The sequence below is a fragment of the Passer montanus genome, unplaced genomic scaffold, assembly GCF_014805655.1.
Source record: "Passer montanus isolate IOZ18808 unplaced genomic scaffold, ASM1480565v1 scaffold121, whole genome shotgun sequence".
NCBI classification, from domain to species: Eukaryota; Metazoa; Chordata; class Aves; order Passeriformes; family Passeridae; genus Passer; species Passer montanus.
Genome location: NW_024358834.1, coordinates 416770 through 443634, shown reverse-complemented (window position 1 = coordinate 443634; position 26865 = coordinate 416770). Strand labels below are relative to the sequence as shown.

The 26865-nt window shown below is 39.7% G+C and overlaps 1 protein-coding gene across 1 annotated transcript in view; it reads left to right on the top strand.

Annotated features, from left to right (window-relative positions):
* PEPD (peptidase D) overlaps positions 1–26865 on the top strand; it is a 146851-nt gene that overhangs the window by 64630 nt on the left and 55356 nt on the right. The window contains exon 11 of the mRNA XM_039698194.1: positions 18604–18672. Within this exon, the coding sequence (XP_039554128.1) occupies positions 18604–18672 (69 nt within the window). The remainder of the gene's footprint in view (positions 1–18603; positions 18673–26865) is intronic.

Here is a 26865-nt window from a genome sequence, read left to right as displayed (position 1 = left end):
TGTGTTTCCATGCTGAGCTCTGCTGGGAGATGCCAAACAAGTCTGTTTGACCACCTCATGTTATTCCTTTCATTATTTCATCTCTGTGAAGACAGAGAAACTCCAAACCTCCCTACAGTACCTGTAACAGCAAATGACCATCCTCAGCGGATCTCCTGTTCCTCTGTGCAACATTCAAGTGTGCCCCCAAAACCACCCCAGGCTCCTTCCTGCTCAGGTGCTTCCACAGCTGTGCTCCTTTGGAGTATGAGACTCAAATCCCAGTTTTCTGTTGAGCTATTCAGATTGCTTTTGTTATGAGGTGGGGTTTTGTTATTGTTAGTCATTAAGAGGTAAAGTAAAAGCAGAATACAACTCAGGAAATTACTAATTAAAGGAGTGGTACACTTGCTTTTAAAGATTCTCAACATGGGTTAGTGAATATAAGAAGAACAAAATTAAATTGCTGTAAGTGGTGGGAATAGGAACATGAGTCTGGATAGTCTCTAAACTTCAGTTCACCTCAGTGGGGTAATTGCTGCAGGTATTGGAAGCAGCTGGAGTAAAGAGGTGAAACTTTTTTATTATCTCCCAAAAGCTGGGAGTATTTGTAAATGAGTTTGGCAGGTTTCTGTAGAAAACTCACTCAAGAGAAACATGATAAAACGTATTATAAACTTAGTAGCACAAGGAAATTTTTTTTTCCTGTGGGTGAGCTTTGTACATCATGGTCTTGTTTTGGCTAGCAGCGATCAAAAAGATGCCTATTTGAACTTGGTAAAGATGACTTGTAGCAGTTTGAAGAGCTTTTATTGCATTGATGTTTTGGTGGGAAAGTAAACAAAATAGAGAACTGCAGTTTGTTTCCTTACTTGCTTTTATTGCATTGATGTTTTGGTGGGAAAGTAAACAAAATAGTTTGGAGAACTGCAGTTTGTTTCCTTACTGTGTGCATTGTAACAAGGGCATCCTTTTCCAGTTGCATTTACTAAAAATTCAAAAAGAGAAATTAAAAATCTGCATTCTTCCCTGAGAGTAACCACAATTGTTTAACGTTATCTGTAAGCCACTGCTCTCCCATTTTTCCTAATGAAGAGCAGTAGAAGTCATTCCGTTCACTTCCCTGAGAGGCCTGGAGCAGCTGTGTTTTCCCAAAGGCAGCTTGGGCTGTGCTGGGGGCTGGCGAGCTCACCTGGTGCACGAGAAGCTGCAAGTGAAATGGATTCATCTATTTTCGTTACCCAAGCTAACAGGGTATTAAAAGTAAGACTAGAGAGTGAAAAATGTATTGGATTCCTTTCAGCTTAGATTATCAAAGGAGCTGCTGTTAATGTAAGGAAAGACTTAGGTTTCAATTTTAAAAAGTGCTCTAGTTCCTCTTCCATATCACCTTTTCAGTAGAATTTAAAGTTTTAATGGCTAGATTTTTAAGGCCGACTGGATCTTTTTGGATAGAGTAGGAATCAGTCTATAATATTTTGGGGATATGGGCTTAAATTTCCAAGATACTTAAGTGCTTCCTGAAAGAACCCCCTTACCTTCTTGGCTGTTCTTTATTTAAAAAACCTTATTAATAGTGCAAGATGGGCATGAAGAGAGGCTCCTGTTGGAGAGGAGCAGCAGAAGTTTGTGCAATCTGTGTGCCATCTTCCTTCCTAGAGCCCAGTACAGAAACTGGTGGGCAGCACTGGTGGCTGGGCACACAGGGCACCAGTTTGGTGCAGTGAGTGTGGGCTGGCTCAGAGGCAGGGGCAGGAAGAATCTCCAAAAGGACTGGTCCTGCCTCTGCTCCTGAGCAGGGCTGTGGGAAGAGGAGATGCTGCCTGAAGTAGTCTCTCTTGAAGTTCATGGAGGTAGTTAGCATAAGAGCACAAAATACTTGAATAAAAGTAATTTTCTCGTTGTTTGTTCTATTCCAAAGCTGCAGTGCTACAGAACACAAACCAGGAACTCCAGAGAGCAGTAAGGGGGACCTGAAAATATTGATGGTAAAGAAGGAAAGACAACATTTCTGTGATCATTTGAGCTCTTCCCCAGTAGCTGGTTTGGGTTATTTGGGTTTGGAGTCTTTTTCTGTTCTATATTTTAAGGGGTTGTGGTTTAATTTTTGAGATGGATATTGGCAAACAGAAATGGCACTAGAAATGAAAGGAAAAAGAAAATTAAATGCTAGCATGATCTCTGTGCTTTTGTTAAACAGGATCAGGAACTGCTGTAAAACATATTACTTTGATCCCTTTTTTATATGAATAATACTATTGATAATAATATGATATAATAATATCATATGAATATGAATAATAATATTGATAATAATATGATGTCCTGTCTTTGGCTCATGAAGACTGGGTATTTATCCCCAACGGTCATGGGACTTGGGTATCTGTCCAGTTAAAAGTTATTTCCATTTGACTAGTCTATTTTAAATACAGGTGGCAGAAACCCAAATGTACTAGTTGAAAACAAACCAGCAGGAGATTCAGAGTCAGAGCTACAATTTAATAGGAGAATTAAAATAAAGGCAGAAAACACTGGCTTAAACTGCTGAGTCAGGATACAACCTGGCACCCTGTGGGTCAGGGTGGTGGCAGCAGTCCCATTAAATGGTGGCTGCAGCCCTCTTGGAGGGATAGATGTGGTCCCATTGAAGCAGTGATTCTGTAGAAAGGTTTGATCTCCCTTTGAAGGCCCAGTGGTGGTTATGTAGCTCTTGTCCTCTGGGAATCCTACGGGTAAGGCTGCCTGTGGTGTTCCAATCCAGAGATTATATCCAGGTGGAAATGCTCCGTTCCTCCCCCTGGGTGGAGCATATCCCAGTGGGATGGTGTAATTTTATCAGTCATGCAGTGACTGATAAAAAATGTGTGTGACTGATAAAAAATGGGCCACTCACTGGCCCATTGACAGAGATAGCTCCCAGAGTTATCAGGGCTGAGCCATGGAAGAGATAAAGAACACTCCCCACCTGCTTTTAGCAGTTCATGAAGATGGTGATAGAATACATAGTTTTGGTTACATCTTAAGATGTAACCTAAGACACCAAAGAATGATTTGATCGCATGGGGAGAAGCAAAAAATGTTATTTAAAAGCTAGTGAACTTTCTAACAAAGCTGCTGTATTTTCTGCTCTTCTGTAGTGATTTTCTGATTAGTTCTGTGCCAATCTTCTTTGCCTCACTTGTTCTTGTAGACCTTTGTTCCAATACCTGTATTAAGTAATTTTAATTTATTATGATAAGCCATATACAGTTTGCAATTCAGCAAAGTCCTTGTCACTTTCCTGTAAACCATCTCATGATGTGACCTAACCAGTTCTGACAGCAGAGAGAGTACAGCCACAATGTAGAGTTTTAAAGTTATTTACAGTGCTTGAAGGTTTGTCTGAGTACTGTAAGCACTTAATCCAGCCTAAATCTAGGAACTGTCTTCTGGTCCTGCCACTCTGTCTAACAGCTGTTAATAATAGCTGTTCTACTCACCCTGTCTGCTGGCTGAAAATCTATCTACAGCTCTTGCATCTTAGAGACAGATCAAAATTGACATTTTTTTATTGATGTTACTGGTTTCTGCTGAATAATTGAGGACAAATAAAAGTAATTGAACTCAAAACGAAGTGAAAAAGGAAATTGTTTGGTAGAATTACCAGTCCTCTGATGACTGTAGCTAAATAAGTAGTCCTTTTAAAAATACAGATTTCATACATACATACATACATACATACATACATACATACATATATGTGTATATATATATATATGCATCTATATATATAAAAACATAATTTCAGTATTAACTTTATTAAATGAAGACATGATGCAGACAGATCTCCTTTAGCAGTTCCATTTCTTCTTCAATGAGTATTAAAAGTGAAAAACTGCACATTTGTTCCATGAGGAAATTAATGAATATTGTCTGTTATTGTGTCCTAAATATTTTACTGTCTGTATGTGTATTCAATATAGAAATTTTAAAACCTGGTTTGCATTTTAGCAGATCATCTGGTTCTGATTTACACTGGGGCAGGAGGAGAGGGAACAACCAATAGGTGCAGACTGGGGTTATGGGTGGTGTCAGGCTGAATTCATGATGAAGAAAGCTTATTTGGCAACTGCAACAGTGCTGATAATGAAGTTCCAGTAGTGCAGGACAAGTATTAAATTAATTTGAATTAATGTGGTATTATGAAGGACATCTTATTGAAGAAACCAGGATTTAATTTTTTATTTAGTTTACATTTAGTAGATAAAGTTAATTCCATGGCTTATATTTAATATATTTAGCCTTCAGCAGTGCATTTGACTTATTATCACACAACATGGGGATTAGCTGTATAACCATATTAATAAGGTACACACTGAGTGGATTTAAGCCTGGCTAACTGACAGAAGTGGTTGTCAGGAACAAGTTGTCTTCCAACACTTGTTCTTTTTTCACAAGTGGAGTTGCAAAGGAGATGACGTTAAATCTGGCAGTATTGACATCTCAGTAGAAGTTTCTAGATCTCAATATATCATGTAGATGTAGACCTTTGAAAGTCAGTAAGTTATCAAAGTGATGGGAATTGAGCAGGAAGATCTGGATCATCTGATCAGTTGAGCCTATCAATATAACATTTTTAAAATATAAACAAGAAAGAGGTTACAAGTTTAGAAAAGAAAGAATTTAGATGAAAGCTAGAGAACACTACACTTGTGATCTGGAAATAATTTAGATGTAAGAGCTTGCAAACAACTGAACATGTCCTCTGTGTAGTAAGCTTTCAGAAAGAGCTAATGAGACATTTGTATATACATCAGAAAAAGGCTTAATTACCTCAGGGGGAGAGACTCTAGTTCAAGGTAATGTTTTTTAGATGTCTCACTGTATTATTTTTGTCTGTGTGGAAAGTCACAACTAATGTCTTCTAATGTCAGCTCTATTTTGAAAGTGATGGGAAGGAACACTTCTTTTTGAGAAATATGAGGGACTACACACAGCATTATCCAAAAAATAGCCATTTTGGTAAATACAGAAAATACCTTAAGGAGCATTCAGCTTCTGGTGGGGACTACTTGGGTGCTTAAACAAAAGGCCCCACATGTTTAGTAACTGTATGGTGAAGCCAGATGACATTGAATAGAAACTGAAGGGCACAGACAAGATACAAATAATAAACAAAGGAAATGGTGAATTCTACCTTTTTACAGAATCAGCACTTCTTAAATAGAGAACCTGCTTGCTTTGGTAAAGAATTTTTTAGGGAAGTACTTAGAAGTGAAGTGTAAAAATAAACTTGTCTAAGCAAACCAATGGGCAGCTCCTAACCATCCTGAATTCAGAGAATTCAGCAGCCCTCACTGCTTCCTGATGTTCCATGGTCTTCAGCAGTCCTGGTCCTTCACCATCTTTCCTGCTCTTGGTGCTCTGCCTGGTGCTCAGGGCATGAGCCAGAACTTTTTGCCTTGTGTTTGTGGAGGCCTGTCAGATCTGATGGTGAGAGTTACTGCATCCACAGCCTGTTAGTGGGGTTTCAGCACTGATCTCATCTGTGCTCACTTTGAGAGGAATGGCAGATGAAGCCCATATTTCTGTTTATATCTGCTCAGCTTACTGAATACAGTGGAAGATGTTTACCCATTCTGCATGTAGGCACCTCCAGAGGTGCTGGAAGGTAGTGTGTACCACTGAAAAGGTAATTGCCAGCTGAATCAAGAGGTATTTTAGACTATATTCCTGGCAGAATGAGTGGTTTGTAGGCACCCTGGATGACCTGTTGCAGCTACTCACATTCCTGTTGCAGAGATTTACATGGCAAGAAATAAGAGTTGAGAATTTCTGTAGATCAATCCACTGCTGCTTGGCTGTGGCCTTAGACTCTGGGACATGGTTTAAGTCAGTGTGACTGTGCAGAGCTTTCTCAACCATCTTTGGGGATGTGATTTCTTCTCCAGCAACATCAGCAGGAAGCACAGAAGAGTTTGTGGGGTTAAGTCTGGGAGACACAGTCCTGCTAGTGCTGCCTCTGTGTCTTGCCCTGTTTTTCTGTGTGCATTCATCTTCCTGTAGGGAGAGGGAACTGGGGTTGGTGGGTAACAAATCTTCTGTGTAGAGAGAACAGATGATGTAATCTTGGTGCAGGAGCTGGACTGTGCCTCCCCACAGACTCTTCTATGGGCTCTTCTATGCAGGTTCTCATTATAGTTTCCATGCAGTTTCAATCTTTAAGTAGACAGGCAGCATCAGGACAAAAGTTCTTTCATTCTTTTACAGTTCTAGACATGATGCTGTTAACCAAGGACTGGAATTCTTGTTTTGTTTGCTGCTTGTGGAGGCTCTGCCATGAATGGAGTAACTGAAACACTCAAGAGTTTCAGGCATGCAGTGAAATGTTAGGTTCATTTATAGTTGGTTAATACTATCTTTCCAATCCTTACAGCTTTAATTCTTTCTAGTAAGATCAGTAGATCTGCAGAAACTGATGAACACCAAGTCAGGCAATTTTCTGTGTGCCACTTTAAAGCAGGCAAATGGATATGTCAAGCCTTGTGTGACAGCTTGAAATGTTGAAAGTTCTGTTAAGGGTGTACTTTCCCTTCACTTTCACCCAGACGATGATTTGTACTCTGCAGCATGGATTAAGGGAATCACCATCAGTATTATGGATTTCTTCTTGAGACTGCAAGAGCTTAAGAGCTGTTGGAATCATCTCTCCTGAATGCATTTCATTTTGTTCCCCAGGTCTTGCAGTGGTATTTGTTTTCCAAGTTGCATATTGTCTCCTTAGGAGTTGAAATCAGTTAATGTGTCTTTAAGGCTTTATTCTCATGAGTTCAGCTTTGCAAAACTCTCCTGCATGAGCAGAAAACCATGCACGTGGGAGTTTCCAGGACAGCACAGAGGGGGTGTCTCTTGATAACACTTTCTAGTTCTGTTCTATTGGATTGACTTGAATTTAGCTTCCTGGGGTGTCAGGACAGAAGATTGTTGGAGACTCAACAGATTAGTCTGGACACTTTTCACCATATAATGTTGAAGTGTTGATACATGTTTTCTTTACTCAGAGTCTTTTGCAAAGACTTATAGGTCCTCTCTCGATTTTTACAACAGATATTTCATGGCCCCAAGAGTAGATCCTTGGAGTCATCTATCTCAGGCTTGGCTCTCAAAAGAGTAATTCCACTGGATTGAAGAGGCAAGTGTTTGAAATTCAGGAGACTATAAAATTGATTCTTCCATAAAGAAGTAATTTGTGGTAAATGGTGTAGTCCTCTGGACAGCCATTCACTCATTTTATGTGACTGGGACCCTTGAAACATGGTCAAAAAGATTAGAGAAGGACATCTCTGATCTGTTATTTATCAAGCCAAGAAAACTTTCTTTTTGACGATACAGCATCTGGAAGCAGACCCAGCCAAACACACCATCTTACTCAAGGCTTCTGGGACCAGGGTAAATGCAATTCTAAGGAATGTTTGGATAGTGTTGTGAAGTTTGCTAGAAGATTCTGAAATACTTAACCAGCTTTTCTATATTTAGTTGCATATGCTGTGCTGGGGAAGCAGCAATGCACTGTGTTACCCCAGAAAGCACGTGGGACATCCAGGCAGGGTTGCAGGGATCTGAATTCTGGCAAGGAAAATTGTCTGGCGTGAGCCACCTCCAATAAAGTATCCTCCCAAGAAGGTGTTAGTCACCTCTCAGGTGACAGCTGGCATTTGCATGCTGTGTCCTTGCTCTGGCAGTCTCTGTAGACTGAGAAGGAAATCAGAACACTCACTGGCCCAAGTGCTGTCTTCAAACCAAAGCAGTTGCATAGTTAGCATTTAAATGAAGCAGAGCATTAAACTGAAAGACGAGCTGTCAATATATATCTGATTAGCTTCTATCATAATGCTCTTTCTAATATTGGCCTTATTACTGTCCTTCCCCAGTGCTTCTAACAGCTAAAACATTTCTTCTTGAATATTTCATCTTGTTTAATATTACTGTGTGTGCAGTCCTTAAACATGTTTGTCCTTGGTCTCACATGCCAAGGCATCCTGAGGGACAGGAAAAGCACTCATGGGTGGGAGAGCAGGTGCTGTGGGTGATGCTCTTTGGTTGCCTGCTTGTCACTTCTGTTGGCACTGCCAGACCCTGGGGGAACAGCAGCCAGGTAGCATTCATAACAAGTTTTGAGGTATGGTGATTTTTGGAGGAGTTTTGAATGAGTTAGAGATGGAACTTTTGAATTGTTTTTGATTATGTGGTTTATTTTTTACAGAGGTAGGAAGGGTGGGTTTGGTTTATATCAGCATAGCATGGTTTAGAAAGTGATAAGACTCTTTGTTGTAAGACTTTTTAAGGAGTTATTGATTAATAAAACACTGCCAACAAGGATGTTTATGTTTTTGACCTAATCTTTAAATATTTTGTTTTATGGACCTATGCTACGGTGTAAGTTTTCTTAAACTCTAAAACACTAAACTTTCTTTTATTTAGCTTAATATGTTTCTGCTTTAAACTATAAATCTACATTTTTGTTTTTAGCACTTAAGTTTGGAAGCTTTTCTAAGGTCTCAGTTAAATCCTGTGTTTAATTTTAAGCTTTGGCTTAACAGGCCTAAAGTTCTGAGAGTTCCTTGCATTTCAAATTCAGTGTGTTTTTTCTTTCAGGCAGATTTCCTGCAATCATTTAAAAAGTGATGAGTGTTCTCGATAAACCTTGATAAAGCTCCTTGCTACATCAGCATTTGTTCTTGTTAGATATGAATCCTTAGAAATTCCAAGTGACCTTTCCAGACATGTTCTTTTGAGGAGATACAGCTCATATGCTCTTCATAATAAGCTATTGTTCTTATTATTTCATCAGAATATGACTGGACAATGCACTTTGTAAGATAGTAAAATATATTCTCTGCCCTCAAGAGCTTGCTTATAAGCAGAAATAGTCAAAAATGGAAATGAAAGGATAGGATTTATGTAAATCACACTGGGCAAACTAAGTCTTGTTTTGTGGTTATTTCAGTATTTGTATGTTCAGTGACTTCATGATAGGTGCCTGTGGTGAAAACATCTTAACCATCACAGTGTTTTAAATGTTAAATATTTTTAGAGAAAACTTGAAATAAACTGAAATACCAGCAATTTCATTAACATATCCAAACAGTAGTAATCAACAAGAAAATTCAATTTTAACATGTCTGAGTCAGAAAAAATAATATAATATACCTTTTTTAATAGTTGTAAAATACAGTATAATGGGTAAACAGGATTCTCCTCCAGAGTTACTGATTTCCTTATGTCACATTCAGATCACTGCAAGCAGTGAAGCCCTAAAACAGTTTACAATGATGTACAACTCTTGGAACATGGAGAGCTCAGAAACATGTTTAAAACCTGTAATTTATCACATTCTAGTTTGTCTTAGCTAAACAAAATCTATTGCAATAACATGCAACTTTAAAGGCTGAATTGCTATGGAATATTGAGTTTTCCTGAACAGCTTTAGAAAGATTTGCACTGAAAACTGACTTAGCCATTGTAAAGAACAGTTAAACTTTTATCACTGTCACATTTATAAGTCTCAGCCTCCCGTTAATGCAGCTGATGGGGAGCTGGCTGCAGCCCTGACATTATGTTCACCTTCCACCCACCCCTCCTGGATGGAGGCAAAGGGATGCCCTAAAGAAATGAAAATTGATGGCTCCTCCAGCAGCTAAAGCCTCTCTTGGCTCTTGTTGTTTCCTAAAATTAGAAAGGAATTAAATAGGAAAATTGGTTAATTGTCACCTTCCCTAATGAGCAGGCTTTTAGTAGCCTTGTGCTTGGAGTTGAAGAAACTTGAAGACATGCTGGTGCAATAATAAGGATAGAGCATTTCTCTTTATTATGGTCAGTTACTGCTAATCTCCTTTTAGAGTTTTAACAGGGATTTATAGGGATTCATTTGTGGTTTAGATTTGGAGATAATTAAGTACCTTTCTGCTGCAAAGAAGAAATGGAGAGAGAATTGGCTCAAAGCTAGAAAAAGATTCCTGTACTGTCACATGTATTAAACTTCCTTTTATTTGGTTGTCACCCCAATAGGAATGATTAGTGGGTTGTAAAGAAAGAAAATGTATTGCATTACATCTATTAAAGCATGTTTTATATGTAACAGTAATTAAAATATAATTGAAATCATGAGTTCTTCTAATTATTGGCTTTACATAATGCATAGTTAAAGAGAGAGCATCTATAAATGTGTCTTTTTTACACATCCAGAAATGGTTTGCTGGCAGCATTTTAATTAAAGATGGATTAGCTAAAATGCAGTTTAATCATTCTGTCATCAAAGGATTTAGACCTCGTTAATTAGCTGTTGATAAATAGGTTTAAACTACAAAAAATTTAATTTAAAATATGCCAGTTGTGATCTAGAATTATTAGAGCTGGAAATGGAGCAATGAGTCTCAGAAAAATCTGTGCCATCTCTTTCCTTAATATTAAATTAAATGTGAAATGTAGGCCAGTGCAGAACTTTGTTCTTCCTTGTTAGTAATGGATGTGATTCCAAGGGGTCTTTGGAATTGGTGAAGAATTAAACCAGAGATTCTTTTTAATGATCATTGCCTTGCAGTGCAGCACTGGGATCCGTTTTCCATTTATGTATTTAGTGAAGATTGGAAACTATTTGAAAAATCCTTCTGCTCTGGAGAACGGATGAAAACAAATCCTGTCCAAGGGTTTGCAGAGGAGCAGAGCAGGAGGAGCTCTCTGCCTGGTCCAGCCAGCCTGGCAGGGCAGGAGCAGCAGGGAGCACGTGGAATGTGGGCTCAGCACAGCACAGGACAGTCCCACCTTCCACCTGTGTGCTCCTGGTGCCAGTGCTGGGCTCCCAGCTGCAGGGCACTGAGGTGAGCCTTGTCCCTGCTGGGCAGTGGCTCTGCAGTGGCAGAGGTCATTCACATCAGCTGGGTTTCATCCCCTGGCCTGGTCTAATCACTGGAATTCCAGCCATGGCCATGTCTCGTACTGGGCAGGCTTTTTCTGTCCATCACCTGATGGGGTTCCTGGCCTGGCTGGAGCCCTGCTGTGTGCAGGGCTGGGGGAAATCCTTATTTGTGCTCCTGGAGCAGCCCCTGTGCTCAGCTGGCAGGACACAGAGCACACACCTCCTGCCTCTGAGCCCCTGCCTACCAAAAACCAGGTGAGGCAGACCTTGACTTACAAGTCTGTCAGAGTTGACATTAAACCTTGTTATTATGAATATCTTAATCAGCTCAATTACTATGAAATGACTATGAAATATGAATACTAACTCTATTTCAACAGGACTGATAGTTAAAGATTTCAGTAGTGTAATAGTCATAATATTTGAATCTACAATCAACTGGGTTTTATACAGATGAATCAAACACTTCTGACAAATGACAGGTGAATTCTCTGAAGAGTTTCAGGAAACTAGTAATTTGACAATCATACCTGAAACCATTTTTAAAGGCTTTTTAAGTGTTAATTTAAAGATTGACTTATTGAAGAGTGGTATTTACAGAGCATTCTTGGTAACTGTTCTATCTCTAGGGTACCCATTCTGTTGTCTTGCCAATCTTCTGGAAAAGCAGCAGCTGAGTAGGAGGTTAGAGCCTTACATAATCATTGTTTGCATTTGAACACTGGTAATGAAATGGCTGTGCTGAACTTCTGTGAAAAAGCATAACTTGATGAATTTTCAGAGTCAAAGAGATGTGGCACCAGTGTAGAATCAGATGAAGGACAAATCAAGTGAGAGTGTCCCTACGCACTTCTTCAAAATCACATCTTTGAAAGCTCTTGCCCTTTCCTCATACTGAAAAAAGAAAAAAATGGACTAAACTCCAACAGTCCTGTTAGAAAAAAACTTAGGTCAGTCTGTCTGGAAGGGAGAAGGGAGAAGGGGAGATGGTTCCACAGGAAATCTTAAACTGCTGCAGTACCAGAAGTCATGTTCTCTGGCTCAAAAATCATTCAAAAGTTCTAGATTTGCAAATTGATGGGGGGAAATTTCTTCATATAGAATAGATAAAAGGAAGAGCTATGAAATTAAAAAACAAAAAGGAAATGTCTCTGTGTGTGAGGAAAATGCAGTTCCTGATTCCCTAAATTCTCCAACCCATTTAGCGTAGACAAAAAGATGAATTATCAGCTCATGTTATATAAGCTCTTCAGTTATTCTTTACATAAGACAGGTAATTTATAATTCCCAATTATGCAATTAAAATGCTAATTACCCCTCACCTAAACTCTCTGTTCTTGAACTGATATTATCAATTACCTTCAATCATTGCAAATCATATATGACATATGTGACAGTGCCGAGTTCTGTATTATTTATGGACTTTGTTTCATGTGCCTCTGGTTTCCAGGTGGTATTAATGGCTTCACCTTGATGGATTTGGCTTCCTGAAGGAAGGGTATTCCTTCTGATCTGTGTTGTTTTGTATCTTAAAATATATCTGCATTTCAGGGTAATCTTACCCTCTGTGATCCATTTTAGTACAGAGAAGTAACACGCTTAGAAATCCCAATATGAATTATTTGTTACAGAGGTGAGGACACTTAACTTCTGTGCTGCTTCTACACAGCTCTCTTACTGTTACTTCATAAATGTTCTCTTGTATTTACATTAATGTACTGTCAGTTTGCTGTGTCATACCTGCTTGCCAAAGTTATACTTCTGTCCCTGCTGAACTCAGATAACATTGGTCACTTTTAAGGTTCTATCATTATGTACCATTTGCAGCACATAAAGAAAAATAGTTTATTTAAAGAAAACACAGCAAAAATGAGAACAGAGTCTAGATGTTAGAGTTAAGAAGGATCAACATTTTTTAAAAAATCATATATTATTTCTACTTATGCATGATACAAATTAGGACAATTGTAAATAGAGATGCTTCAAAGTGCAGCTCCTGTCAGTATCTCTGGTTAATAGTATGCTTCAGCAGCTCTCCTCTGTGAGCGTGCAAAATAACTCAGCCAGGGATTTTAATCTAAAATTTTCATTAGGTGTAGTGTAACCAGTTAGTTTAAGAAGTCAATGCACAGAAGTGGTTTTATTTCCTGTTGTTCATGGATCTGCAAGTTCTGTTCTAAACAATTTCTGGGCAGAAATCATTAAGTATATTGTCTCCAAGGTGAAGAATAACTTTGCTCTTCTGCTCATTGTGCTATTTTTCTTGTTTGGCTGCAAGTTACTAATCCATTGTTTGTTCATTAATAGTAAGTTGGATTATTCCTCCTAGACTTCTCCACTCTATTTTACCCTTTTGCAATGATGTACTGACTTTGTTGTTGTTGTTGTTTTTGTATTAAAACAACCTCAGAGATGTTTTGCAGTACTGCAGTGTGCTGTTCTGAACTAAATGAAAATAGGATTAGATAGGCTAAGCCTTTAAGCATCTAGTTGCCCATGGAAAATAAATTACATTAGCAGAGTAAGTAGGTTAACAAAGAAAAATGCTCTGTTTTTAAGAGCCTCACTCTGTCTAGTGTGGGATTAAAGGGAGCACTGCTCACCTTGTTCCTGTATTCACTGATGGGCTGTTACTGACACCTTGTCTTCTTTCCTCTGAGCATGTTTCTTTCAGTCCAGCTTGATGTTAAATATAAATGCTTTAGTAATCATCTGCAAATTATATTTACTGTGGCTCAACAATTTTGTGGGGTTTGGGCTTTATAGTTTTCTTATGTGGAGAATTTTTGTGTGTCTAAATTATCAAAATAATGGCTTTCAGTTCTGACATAACTGGAGAGATCAGCTTTGGAATATTTGTCCTTTTGTGAATGTTTTAGAAAGGCTTTGGATTTTAGCCTGTACCATGGTTATGCTTCATATTTACACCATACAAAAGCAAAAGGGCACATTCTAGTTGTAATTCAAAAGTAATTCAGTGGACAGGTGACTAATAGATATTCACCTACCTCTTCCAGTTGTAGTCATAAAAATAAAAGAAGGAACTACAGAAAATCCTCCAAGTTCTGTCCAGAACTCCCTTAAGTTACTGTGGTTTCCAGTTTATAGTTCAAACCCACCTGCTTGCATTTCAAGGCAGCTCTCAAGGGCTGTGTTCAAAGAATACTATTTTTGAAGTATACAAAGGTTTCTTTTTATTAGGAGACAGCTTTCTCAAATATGTGTTTTCAATATAAACACAATAAGGAGATCCTGAGCTACAGGTGTCCTTGTCCCTTCTGTACTTGTACACTTCACAGGGCAGACTGACAGCAGATCCCTGGGACACACTACCTAAATTTGGGTTCTTGAACTACCAGTATCCACGAGTGTTCTAGATGCAGTACCTGGGAATCATGAACAGGGTTATTCAGTGGTTTTCTCTGTCTCATCAGAAACCTTGGGATGAGTAATTGTTCCTCCAGCCTCAAGTGATGTGCATCTCTCATTCTGCAGTTACTGAGGCTGTGGGACCATCAGAAGGTCACTGAGGAATCTCTTGGGCAGTTACAGAAACTTGGCAAGGTTTTAATTTTTTTTTGTCAGACATTGCTCAGATATTCTTGTCACGTTTAATTTTTTCTGTATCTCTCTTTTCTCCATGTTTATTATGCTTTCTGTAATTGCATTTCTTACTGGTTTTGTAAGGTACAGGTCAAAATGCTCAATTGGATTTTTATTCAAAATTTGAACCTTTTTGATCTAGAAGTGTCTTGGTTTCAGGAGTGAATAGCTGAGAAATGCCAGTGTTGTTTATTTATAAATATTTCATATAACTCAAGAAAAGCTGATGATAAGAATTAAAATTAGAGATTATGTACTTCTTTTGGAAATAAAAATAATGCTGCTGAGTGTGCATGGATGTGTTGTATTTTAGTATGAAGAAGAACTGGAAATAAGCAAAATGTGAGAGCAATCAATACAGATCTATTCCTCCTGCTTTACATGTCTTTATTCTGTAAATTCACTTAAATTAGGAAATCTGTTAACATTAAACTACGTTAGTTAATGCAATTTCCATTCATAGCACACACACGATTGTAATTGTCAGTGTGCATTAGATGGCAGTAGAAGCTGGACCAAAGATGACCATAAAGCACAAGCGTCATTGTCAGAGTGATTTTGATAATTTGTCAGGACTGTTCAGAGAAGGTTTCACCTTAGTGGCTTTTTAGGCTCTTTTGAGTTGAGGCTCTTTAATCATTCTGGGGATTTGTTTGGATGTGTGCAGTGCTCCACAGATCTGAAACACAGCAAGTATATACTATTCTGTTACTTCTACTGGTGAATAACCCATTATTTCTGAAAGGAGAGTTTTCTTCTCTCAAGTCAGCACAGTCAGTGAGACAGCTGAGTCTCAGCAGAGCAGTGGGGTTAACATTATCTTGTGCCTCAGCAAATTTGCAAGGAGGAGAAGTGCACTGGTGTCAGATTTACTTGAGTTGATGGTGACTAATACTTGAGTTTTTTAAATTGGTGGAAAAAACAGTGAGTTTTTTAAAACTGCCTTAGCTCTCTGCATATTGTCAGTCAAAGAAAGTGATGGTTTTGGCAAAATAAAAGAGTACCAAACCCAGGATATTCCTCTACACAGCAACAGCAACAAACCAATTGTGTCCAAAGCAATGCACAGCCCATGCCAGCTCTAGCAAAGTTGTCTGCAGCTGGCAGGTGACATGTGACAACCAGTGCTCCAGTGGCTGGTCTGTGTACCCCACTGAGGCCATCCTTCCATGGTGGGTGACACACACACCCTCTGGAGAAATACTGCACAAAAAACACAACATGAAGCTTTGAAACCCATGCAAGGAGAAGAGAAAGGGCTGCTTCATTTCTGTACCTGTGCTGGTTGCATTGGAAGCTCAGGGTAAAGAATCCAGCACCAACATAAAACTGACTGAACACACATATCCTGCAATCAAAAACACTAGGAGAAGTTCAGGATGCAGTATTTGCACTGTATGCAGAGTTCCAGATTAAATTATATTCCATTCAACTATTTCAGACTCTATACTTTCCTGTGCTCTTATGGATGGAGATTCCTGCAGAGTGTAGACAGTGAAATCTTGGTGTGATGAAGTCAAGTGCAGAGTCTGCATTAACTGCAGTGGAACTGGGACTTCACCTTCCAAGTCCTGGTACTTCTCTAATTGTACATACGTACTTTCTATCTTTGAAAAGCCAGCCTTTGTCATCAAAGTCCTTTGACATCCAGTCCTTCACTTTTCTGTGCCATATTATATAAGGATGTTGGCTGTCTCTGATGGAAATTTTGGATTTTTTTTTCCAATTGCATGAAGTCATACCCTGAAAAAGTAAATTCAAAAGAGTGATGTGAGTAGTTTTACTAGCAGGAAACTCGTCACCTGGCAAAATCACACAGATAGCCCCTTCTTTCTTAGTTTTAAAAGGAAGTCCATGATGTTTGATGAAAACAGAAACAAAGTTCAAGCAACAGCTGGATTACACAATGCATGTCTTTATTTATTTATTGCTTTTTACTGCAAGAGGTGACTGCCATTACTGACTGCATAGTTTCATATTAATTGCAACTATGAATATGTGATCAGTTATCATATGGAAAAATAAACCTTGCTGTCCTGCATCACTGATGATGGAAAGATGTTTAGGGCCTTCATATTTCATTTTTGCATTTCATTTTTAAGCTCTTCATAAGGTTACTGGAAGTTGCTGTCTAGAGAGCATAGTTTATTCATCATTTAAGGTGAAGGGTCAATAAAATACTCTAAAAGTTGCTTCCTAAAATGTATACATTCCTAAATGTATACATTCCTAAAATGTGCTTCCTATATATATACATATATAACAGTATAATTATTGTGCAAAATGTTTTTTTTACAGTGTCTTGTCTTAGAGAGTAAACCTTGCCTACATGCAAATTTTTCCATCTGAAATGTCCATTTCTGTGAAAGGATGTGTGTCAGAAAAAAATGACAGTTTAGGTGATACATTTTATCAGCTCAGTTTAGTGATATCTCTACTGGGTTCTCACCATGTCAGAGTTTCTTCTTAGCTTCTCTGGCATTTGACCTACTAATTGCCATCATTCATTAATGGGCCAAAACAAACTTAGTGTTTTCTACCTTGTAAACCACCACAGTATTTTGAACAGAAAGATCTTGTAAACAGTGTCCCTCTACTGAGTCTCTAAATGGAGGCTTTTATTTTTTCACATGTGATTAATTTGTATGTTTTCTTTTATTTCTCTTTAAATACTGTCATTTTGTATAATTTTAAAATCAGTTTAGATTTACGAGTGTGTAATGTCTTTAATATCTTTTGAATTTGAATTGTGTTCTGTGGCTCACTGCTGAAGAAGGACAAAATCAAAACATCTCTATTCTTTGACTAGCACCATTATCACACTATGTTAATGAAATTATTTCAGTATTACAAGAAATGAGGTTTTGGAATTCATTCAGTATTACAGGGAATTGGATTGTAACTAGAGCATATTTCAAAAAGAATAAAAGGATCCATGATATGTGCTTAGCTCATAAAGCACCTAATCCTATATTAATTGTGCTTTGGGCAAATCTGCCCTCATCTGAAGGGGACTTTGACAGTGAAGATGAAAATATTGTAATGCTTTTTAAGGACAAACAGCTCCTCCAGCAGGATGGCAGTGAAAGAGGAGTTCCACAGGCTGTTCTCCCTTCCCTTCCCTGTCCCAAGCACACACAAAAGCAAACAATGCTGTGTTGTACTCTCCTTTAGAGGCTGCAGGAGACTTGGGCTCATGTTAGCACATGGTCTTCTTGCTCTTGGGACTGAGTTTGTGTTAATTATGTTCCCCATGTTTGGACAGGGAAAGATCATAGAGGTAGTTAGGTACCACAATCTGAAACTGAGTAAGTCTTATGTTTTCTCTGTGTCTGTTGTGCTACAGACAAGAAAACATGAGAGTGTCCATTCCAGCCCAGACTGTGAAGCAGAAAGGACCTGGTTTGTGTGAAGGGAGAGCTCTGCTGCCTTGTCTGGAGAGGAGGGTGAACAGCACAGGCAGATGCAGATCAGGGTTAGGAGATATTCAGTTCTGCTTCCAGCAGAAGGTGTCTGTCAGGTGGTAAAAAGGAGAGGACTTCTGCTGAAATTATTTTGAAGAGCTTTGACCAGTCTGGCAAGCTCCTTCCTCTGTGAAGGGCTGGCTGGACTTCACTTTTCCTGAATCTACGTGACACAGACTGAGGGCAGCAGGATTTGAAAGAAGGATCATGGATGTGATTGTGTGCCTGAAATGCAGCAATGCAGTGATTTTCTCAATTCCACTTTGGAGAGTTTGGCCAGCTTTACCAGCTTCACCATTTCAGCTGTTACCATCCTGTTTGTTCTGTGGTCAGATGAAGTCTCTTGCCAACAGTAATGTCCCTTTTGGTGCTGAGCTGTGAGGAAAGCACTTGCCATTTGAGGTCACTGAGCTGCACTTGAGTCCCTCTGCTCTGCTGCAGAGTTGCTTAATGCCTCTGTGGGAATCAGCTGCAGCTCTGCAGGGCTGTTAGCTATGCATGTGGGGCAACTGGAGCGTTCAGCTGAGCAGAAATGGGCAGACAGCCTGGTAGGGCAGCTGGGGATTTACACCAACACAGCTGTACTCAAGCAGAACTTGTTTTTCTACCTGTCTTGAGGTGATTTTGCATAAATCAATAATTACCACCTTTGTTTCTTTGCAGCCTGTTCCAGCACTACTGCTACACTCGAGGTGGCATGCGCCACACCTCCTACACTTGCATCTGTGGCAGGTAAGAGGATGATTTACACTGGACTGGGTAAGCTTTGTAGTCAGCTTCCCCCTGGATATTTGTAAAATTGGTCCTTTTAGGCATGTCATGTGTTTGCAAATGCACCAGAGTGAGTTCTGACCTGTTTTCACTGGAAAAAACAGAGAGGTAGGTGGCTACCTCTGTCTCCTGAAGACATAACTCGGTAATAGAGCCTGCTGCACTCCAGAGCTTCCCCAATGGCTGCTCCTGCTGCTGCCAAGATCATGTTTGTGCTCACCCCTGTGCTGCACCTGGCTTTTTTATTAAACAGCACCATGGAGAAGGGCTTTACAGCTATTCTCTGTTGCTCAAAAATACTTTCTTTGAAATACACCTTAAGTATTTGTTATCATCCTCAAAATTCTTTGTCTCAAAGATTAGGATGCAATTAAACTAATCTCTTTGGAATTTGGAATTTTTTGCTCTCTCTGTTTCTTGCTGAACAGCTAGTGTTGAAGGTTACTGTATTTGGGAAAGTAGTATAAAAGTTCTCCCTGCAGTTGTAGAAATGCACAAGAGAACAGTGTGGGACACATGCTGAAGAACAGCTGTGTGCTTCATGCAGAGATTAATCTTACTTAGTGGAATTAATCTAATCAGAGATGTATGACAGTGAAATGAGCCATATATGTTGGTATATATGTTCCACTTGTTCTGCTGTTACTGGGAAACATTTGCCCTACACTGAAGTCACATACACTTACAAAAGATAATTTTTATGTTAATGACAATAATTCTGTATTGCTTTGAAGGTAATAAGAGCTATTAGCACCTTCACTTCTTTCTGCAGTTTACTCAATTGCTTATTTCTAAATGCAATTTTCCAATTTATATGCAAAATTGCAGCAGGAGCATGAACAGTTTTATGGCAAATTGTGTATCTAAATAGTCTGGAAAGTTTCTTGGTTTAAGTACCATTGTATAACTTGAGAATTAACATCCCAGTGAAATGAGACTCCATCTCTAAGCTTTTGGCAGACAGTGATGGTGTGATTTTTCACAACCATGCAGACTTCCCATTCACTTACAGTGGATCAGAACCTGTGCTGCAGGGTCTGTTTTGGGTGCTGGTGGCTGAATCATTTTGTTAAACCTATAGAAATGTCCAGTCAGTGTTTGTGTGGTGGGTCCTTGTGAGCTGTGAGGCTGAACTCCCACAGGACTGAAAACCCAGGACCTGCATTGCTCGTCTTGGGGAGCCCAGGAGGAGGAAAGCTCCTGCAGTAGCTCAGAGCTGGGGCTGACAGGAGCTCCCTGGGTGTCCTGTCCTGCTCTGCAGGGCTTGGGGTGGAATTAGGGCTGCCTCTGAGCTCTTGGAGGACTTAAATCACAGAGGAGGCTTCTCCTTGGAGTGCCATATCCAATCAACATTGTGACTCACTGTTGTCATTAGCAGTTGCCATTGTATCCTCCACTAGAATTAAAAGTGCAGACAAACCTGATTTTAAAAAAAATTGTTACATGAGATAGCAATATACAGACAAAGGGCTTTGTATTCTACATTTTAACTATGAGTGATGAAGTAAGAATGAATAATATTAACACTTTTAAGCTAGGTCCTAATAAATGAATTAATTCAATTAGCATAATAATGGCAAAAATAATAGACTTTTTTTAATACTGTGAAAATGTCATGCATTGTAAATATTTCACTTAACTACATTTACAGCTAAAAATGGCTTTTGCAATTAGGGTTTTTGAATGTTTTATTCTATTCATGCTGAATTTTATATTTTCCTGAACACTTAAAAATGGGCATATTTTGGCAGGATCTTTCCTTCTTAGATTACAGGCCTGATAATATTTTCCATAGAAAAGAATAATCCTTTTAAATAGAAAGCAAGTTTGTTGTTAAATTTTTTAAATAAATATGCTGATTAAGCTGGAAATCAGGAGTAATCAATACAATATTTCAGTACAGAAATAAATCACTTATCATGTGACAGGTGCATTTAGTTATTGCTGTCCCTGTGCAGTGTTATATTCTTGAGGAGATGCTAAATGAATGTTTGGTATGAGCAGAAGTGCTCAATGTGTTGTCTGTTACTATGAGAATAGCAGCACACATTGATGAGTGTGACAGGGTGTTACCTTTTGAGATTGTCCTGCAGTCAGTGGTACTTTCAAAAGCTGCCAGCTGGGGAGTGGTTTGCAGGGCAGACATCACCAAGTGTCACTGAAGGAGAATAGGAGCACTTGTTAAGCATGCTTGGGTATATTTGGCACTCATCTACAAAGTGCTGCTCCCAGGTAGTGTCCAAATGCTAATGAATTATTCACTGCAGTGTCTTAGGATTCCAAGGAACCATTTGTACAAACAGGAAAACAAAGGCAATCCATTCCCAGTGTCCTGCTGGTGCCAGGGTGGGTGGCATCCATTGGGAGCAGAGGTTCCAGCTGGAGTTAGGTGGTGGTGGAGGCATTGGTATCTCTGGACTCACCACAGAAGCCACTGTCAGCTGCTGCTTGTTGCTCTCTTCTCTTAGGCTCAGGTTCTGCTCTTCTTGACTGATGTCTCTGGGCAGATGCCAGCTCTCAGCAGGTGCTGTCAGCAAGAATAACACTGTGCAGTGGAATGTCTTTTTCTGTCTGGGGGCTGCTCAATAAGTGAAGCTTTTTAGACCAGATTAGGATACTATTGAATAGGCTTTTCTTTCTTTAACTTCAGTACAACTTTTTTAGATTTCATGCCTTAGACAAAATAGTGGCAAGAAGGGTTAATGCTTTTTGGGTGCTGGTGGCTGAATCATTTTGTTAAACCTATAGAAATGTCCAGTCAGTGTTTGTGTGGTGGGTCCTTGTGAGCTGTGAGGCTGAACTCCCACAGGACTGAAAACCCAGGACCTGCATTGCTCGTCTTGGGGAGCCCAGGAGGAGGAAAGCTCCTGCAGTAGCTCAGAGCTGGGGCTGACAGGAGCTCCCTGGGTGTCCTGTCCTGCTCTGCAGGGCTTGGGGTGGAATTAGGGCTGCCTCTGAGCTCTTGGAGGATTTAAATCACAGAGAAGGCTTCCCCTTGGAGTGCCATATCCAATCAACATTGTGACTCACTGTTGTCATTAGCAGTTGCCATTGTATCCTCCACTAGAATTAAAAGTGCAGACAAACCTGATTTTAAAAAAAATTGTTACATGAGATAGCAATATACAGACAAAGGGCTTTGTATTCTACATTTTAACTATGAGTGATGAAGTAAGAATGAATAATATTAACACTTTTAAGCTAGGTCCTAATAAATGAATTAATTCAATTAGCATAATAATGGCAAAAATAATAGACTTTTTTTAATACTGTGAAAATGTCATGCATTGTAAATATTTCACTTAACTACATTTACAGCTAAAAATGGCTTTTGCAATTAGGGTTTTTGAATGTTTTATTCTATTCATGCTGAATTTTATATTTTCCTGAACACTTAAAAATGGGCATATTTTGGCAGGATCTTTCCTTTTTAGATTACAGGCCTGATAATATTTTCCATAGAAAAGAATAATCCTTTTAAATAGAAAGCAAGTTTGTTGTTAAATTTTTTAAATAAATATGCTGATTAAGCTGGAAATCAGTAGTAATCAATACAATATTTCAGTACAGAAATAAATCACTTATCATGTGACAGGTGCATTTAGTTATTGCTGTCCCTGTGCAGTGTTATATTCTTGAGGAGATGCTAAATGAATGTTTGGTATGAGCAGAAGTGCTCAATGTGTTGTCTGTTACTATGAGAATAGCAACACACATTGATGAGTGTGACAGGGTGTTACCTTTTGAGATTGTCCTGCAGTCAGTGGTACTTTCAAAAGCTGCCAGCTGGGGAGTGGTTTGCAGTGCAGACATCACCAAGTGTCACTGAAGGAGAATAGGAGCACTTGTTAAGCATGCTTGGGTATATTTGGCACTCATCTACAAAGTGCTGCTCCCAGGTAGTGTCCAAATGCTAATGAATTATTCACTGCAGTGTCTTAGGATTCCAAGGAACCATTTGTACAAACAGGAAAACAAAGGCAATCCATTCCCAGTGTCCTGCTGGTGCCAGGGTGGGTGGCATCCATTGGGGAGCAGAGGTTCCAGCTGGAGTTAGGTGGTGGTGGAGGCATTGGTATCTCTGGACTCACCACAGAAGCCACTGTCAGCTGCTGCTTGTTGCTCTCTTGTCTTAGGCTCAGCTTCTGATCTTCTTGACTGATGTCTCTGGGTGGATGCCACCTCTCAGCAGGTGCTGTCAGTCATCAAGAATAAGAGTGTACAGTGGAATGTCTTTTTCTATCTGAGGGCTGCTCAATAAGTGAAGCTTTTTGGACCAGATTAGGATACTATTGAATAGGCTTTTCTTTCTTTAACTTCAGTACAACTTTTTTAGATTTCATGCATTAGACAAAAAAGTGGCAAGAAGGGTTAATGCTTTCTTCGGAGTTGATTCTATGATGATTTAAATCATAATGGAAATAGGTTCCAGTTTTAGTCAATGGTCTCCTATTTTTTCTTTAAATGTCCTTAATATACAGCTACTAGCTACATTTTTGTAGTGCTTGATACTCAGCATAGTCCTGTTCTTAAAATATTGCTGACATTTCTCCTCTTTCTTCTAATGATTTGTTTTCAGAGTGCTATCTGATCTCAAATGCATCTTGGGGGATTGTTTTTCTTTGCTAGTAATCAGAATCTCTTACTGCATTTTGCATTCTCAGTGGTGTTAATTTGCAGCTCTTCTGCTTCTTGTTGCAATTTTTTTCTGTAACAAACATGTCTTTGACACCAGTTAGAAGCAAGTTATTAAAGGAATAAAAATTGATACACAGGAACCCCTTGGAGGATTTTTCAGGTTGGCTGCCTGAAGGTGGGCATTGGCAGCCTCATGTGTGGTGATTTTCAGAGGTGCTGACCAAAAAGAAGGCAGCCAAGCCAGTGATCCTCACCTCCCACAGTGCTTCATCATAAACCACAGCTTGGCACTCCAGTGCTAGACCTCACAACTGTTGCCTCTTGGAAAAGAAAGAAGTGGCTTCTACATGAAGGCTCATTTGCTTGAGTGACAAAGTTCTGGAATGGCTGCCTGGGGAGGTGGTGCAGTCCCCATCCCTGGGTGTGTTTAACAAAGCCTGGATGTGGCACTGGGGGCCAGGGTTTAGTTGAGGTGCTGGGGCTGGGTTGGACTCGATGGTCTTGAAGGTCTCTTCCAACCCAGTGATTCTGTGAATTCTGTGCTTTGCCAGTGGCTGGGGGTTGTGTTCAAAGCCTTGAAAGGCTTACTGAATCAGTGTGAACAATTTCTGGCAGACTGTAGCATTTACCTTGTGAGTACACAGCATTTCTGCTCCAGAGCATCTTCCTGCCTTCATCTCGGGACAGGGGTAAGGATGCAGCTTGCAGGGGAGATTGGATGTACACCTCTTAGCAGGATCCCACTGGAGGTTTCCATATCTCTGTCTTAATTTGGGTCAGTAGTGCATGTCTGAGTCAAGCTCTCCACTCATCCTCAGCTGCAGGGCCTGCTCAGATCAGTCCTTCAGTGCACACGCTGGTTTTGTTTTGGGTGAAAAGCAGTTGGGGAACATTCAAGAGCAGGTTGGCTCTGCCTGGTTGCTGATGGGTGTTGAGCCCAGGGTATCTGCCCAGAGCCAGCCAGGGGAGCAGACCCTCTCACTCCAATAAATCCCTGAAATGCATATGGTGTGCAGATCTGGTCTTCAGCACCAACTGTGCTCTCTGTGCTGTGATCCCCTGTGTGTGACAGAGCCAAGATGTGCCTGACAGATCAGGAGCCTCCAATGCCAAGAAAGATTGTGCCTGCTTAACGCTTCACCAACAGTGCTGAAAAACAGATCCTTCACACAGCTCCCCTCACAGTTGGTGCTGAGCCCAACAGAAATATTTTGTAAACGAAAACCTTTACATTAAAATGTGCAAAAGAAACCCCTCATCTTTGTGTTTGCAATGTGTTTTGTTGAAAGCATTTGCGCAGTTGTCAAAATTGAGTATATGACTTATTTATGCACTGGTATGGTATATGTCACTGAGAGTGCCAGCACATCTTGATAAGTAAACGAGCTGTCTGCAGATACACAAGCATGGAGTCATGCCCTTAAGGTTCATGATAATTTTTTAAAAGTTGATCATAATTATATGCATGTGCTGTTTGCTTCTCCTACTTTATCCCCAGTATAGGAGGGAGATAAGGAATAGTATCTGCAGCTGAAATCCTGGCAAACTGCTGTGGAGTATGGATGTTGGTTGTTGTACTTGATATGGAGACAATACCAAGCAACACTCCGTTTTCAGAAGGCTTCAAACCTGTTTTTATTCTAGTATGCATACTTTTTATACCTTCTTACAAAACTCCTAAGTTTACACTTTACTCATTGGTCAGAAGACACAAAGTGCTCGTTGGAATAGGCAGGTGCAGGTTTCTCTTATTTATCCTTCTTTCTTTCTTGGTTTCTGTGTCAATAACTTTGGTAGAAAATTCTTCCAAGGGTACATGGATCCTCTTATCAAACTTTTCCTGGCTCACAGAAGTCCCTGTAAAACCTCTTCCACAGTTGGTGCTTTCTATTATTTCCTGTGTTTTTCCTTAAGCACCAAACAATGTCATGCAAGGTCATTCCAGTTCCTCCCAGATGCCATCCTCCCAGGGTGTTAGCCCTCCACCTGGGAAGCAGTTCCTGAGGCAGGGCTGGTGCTGCCTCCCCTCCCCAAGCTGACAGAGCAGCGCAGGGGCAGGAGCTCTGCAGCCCCATCCCCTGCTGGGAGAGCTCAGCTCCCACTGCACACCATGCCTGCCTCAGGAGACCTTTCCTTTTGACTGCACCCCATTGCTCTGTTACAGATTTTTTCTTCAGATAGAGCAAACTAATTTTGAAAGTGTCCTGGTGTGGAAAATATTCCAACAGTGCCCAGGAGACAGAACATCTCAGAAAGAAGTTTATGTCTGTCTTCATCTTGTGTACAGGCTTTCTGAGTCCATTTTTAGCTACCTGCACAGCTGCAGAGGTTCTCAAGTCCAGCATCCAGCAAGGAAAAAGCATCCAGCCAGTTGTGAAACTGTGCTGAAGCCATTGGACCAGCATCACAAAATAAATGTGTTGCAGCCATAGTTATGTGGGGCTTTTAAACTTTTGATTTAACGACTTTTAACTTTTCTAATTTTTTTGTTTGGAGTGTGTATAATTTTATGAAGTATACTTTGTATCAGAAAATCATCCCTGTGATTCTGCAATATCACCTTTCACTGTCTTATTACACAGTGATTCTTATATGCTAAAAAATACTTAACAATAAATGCTTTCTGTTTTTAAAATATCAATGTAGAATTATTCAGGTTGTAAGAAGCAGTCCATCCATTAACCCAGCACTGCCAAGTTCACTGCTAAACTGTGTCCCCAGGTGCCACAGCTACATGTATTTTTAAATACTTCCAGGGACACAGTCCAGCTATTTAGACTGAGAGCAGAAACTTACTACTTTCTACTCCATAATCATTGTTTGTGGAATTATCTGTATGACTGATGATCTGTTAAATAGCTAATATCACAAGTACTTAATGTACTTGATGGTAATATCTTTTTGGATACAGTGCATGCTTACTGTTTTTGTAATTGCACACATCAGAAGTCTAAAATGAGAAGTATGTCAGATGTCACATTTACTGCAGACACAACAGAAGATTGATTGAAACTGAGCCTCAGATTCCTGACATCCAAGATTACAAAGCTGTTCCAGCATCACAACTTGAAAGAACCAAATTTGAGCAGGGTGACCAATGAAAGGTTTTGATTAAAGCTGAGGTACAGACTGGCAAGTGAGCTGGAGGGGTTGCAGAGAAGCTGCAGTAACCCTGTCCCAACATGTATTTCTGGATGTGATGTAATTCTTCCAGCTTTTTGAAGAGAAAAAGAGAACATCTATCTGAAGGGAACAGTAAAAGAAAAATAGGTAGAGCTTGAGATCTTTATCAGCCTTTTAAGTGACATTTTATAGACCCAGAGGAATATCAGTAGGCAAGAGAGGATGCCAAGGCCAAATGTAGGTCACCCAGTGGATCATGGAACAACAGAAAAAGTACAGAACAACAGAACAAGGTCCATCCTTCTCTGGAGCTGCTTTATTCTTGTGAATCAGCAGTTTACTCTGAAAGGTTTCCAGGAATAAAAATCTTTTCTTTGCAATGTGATTTTTCAA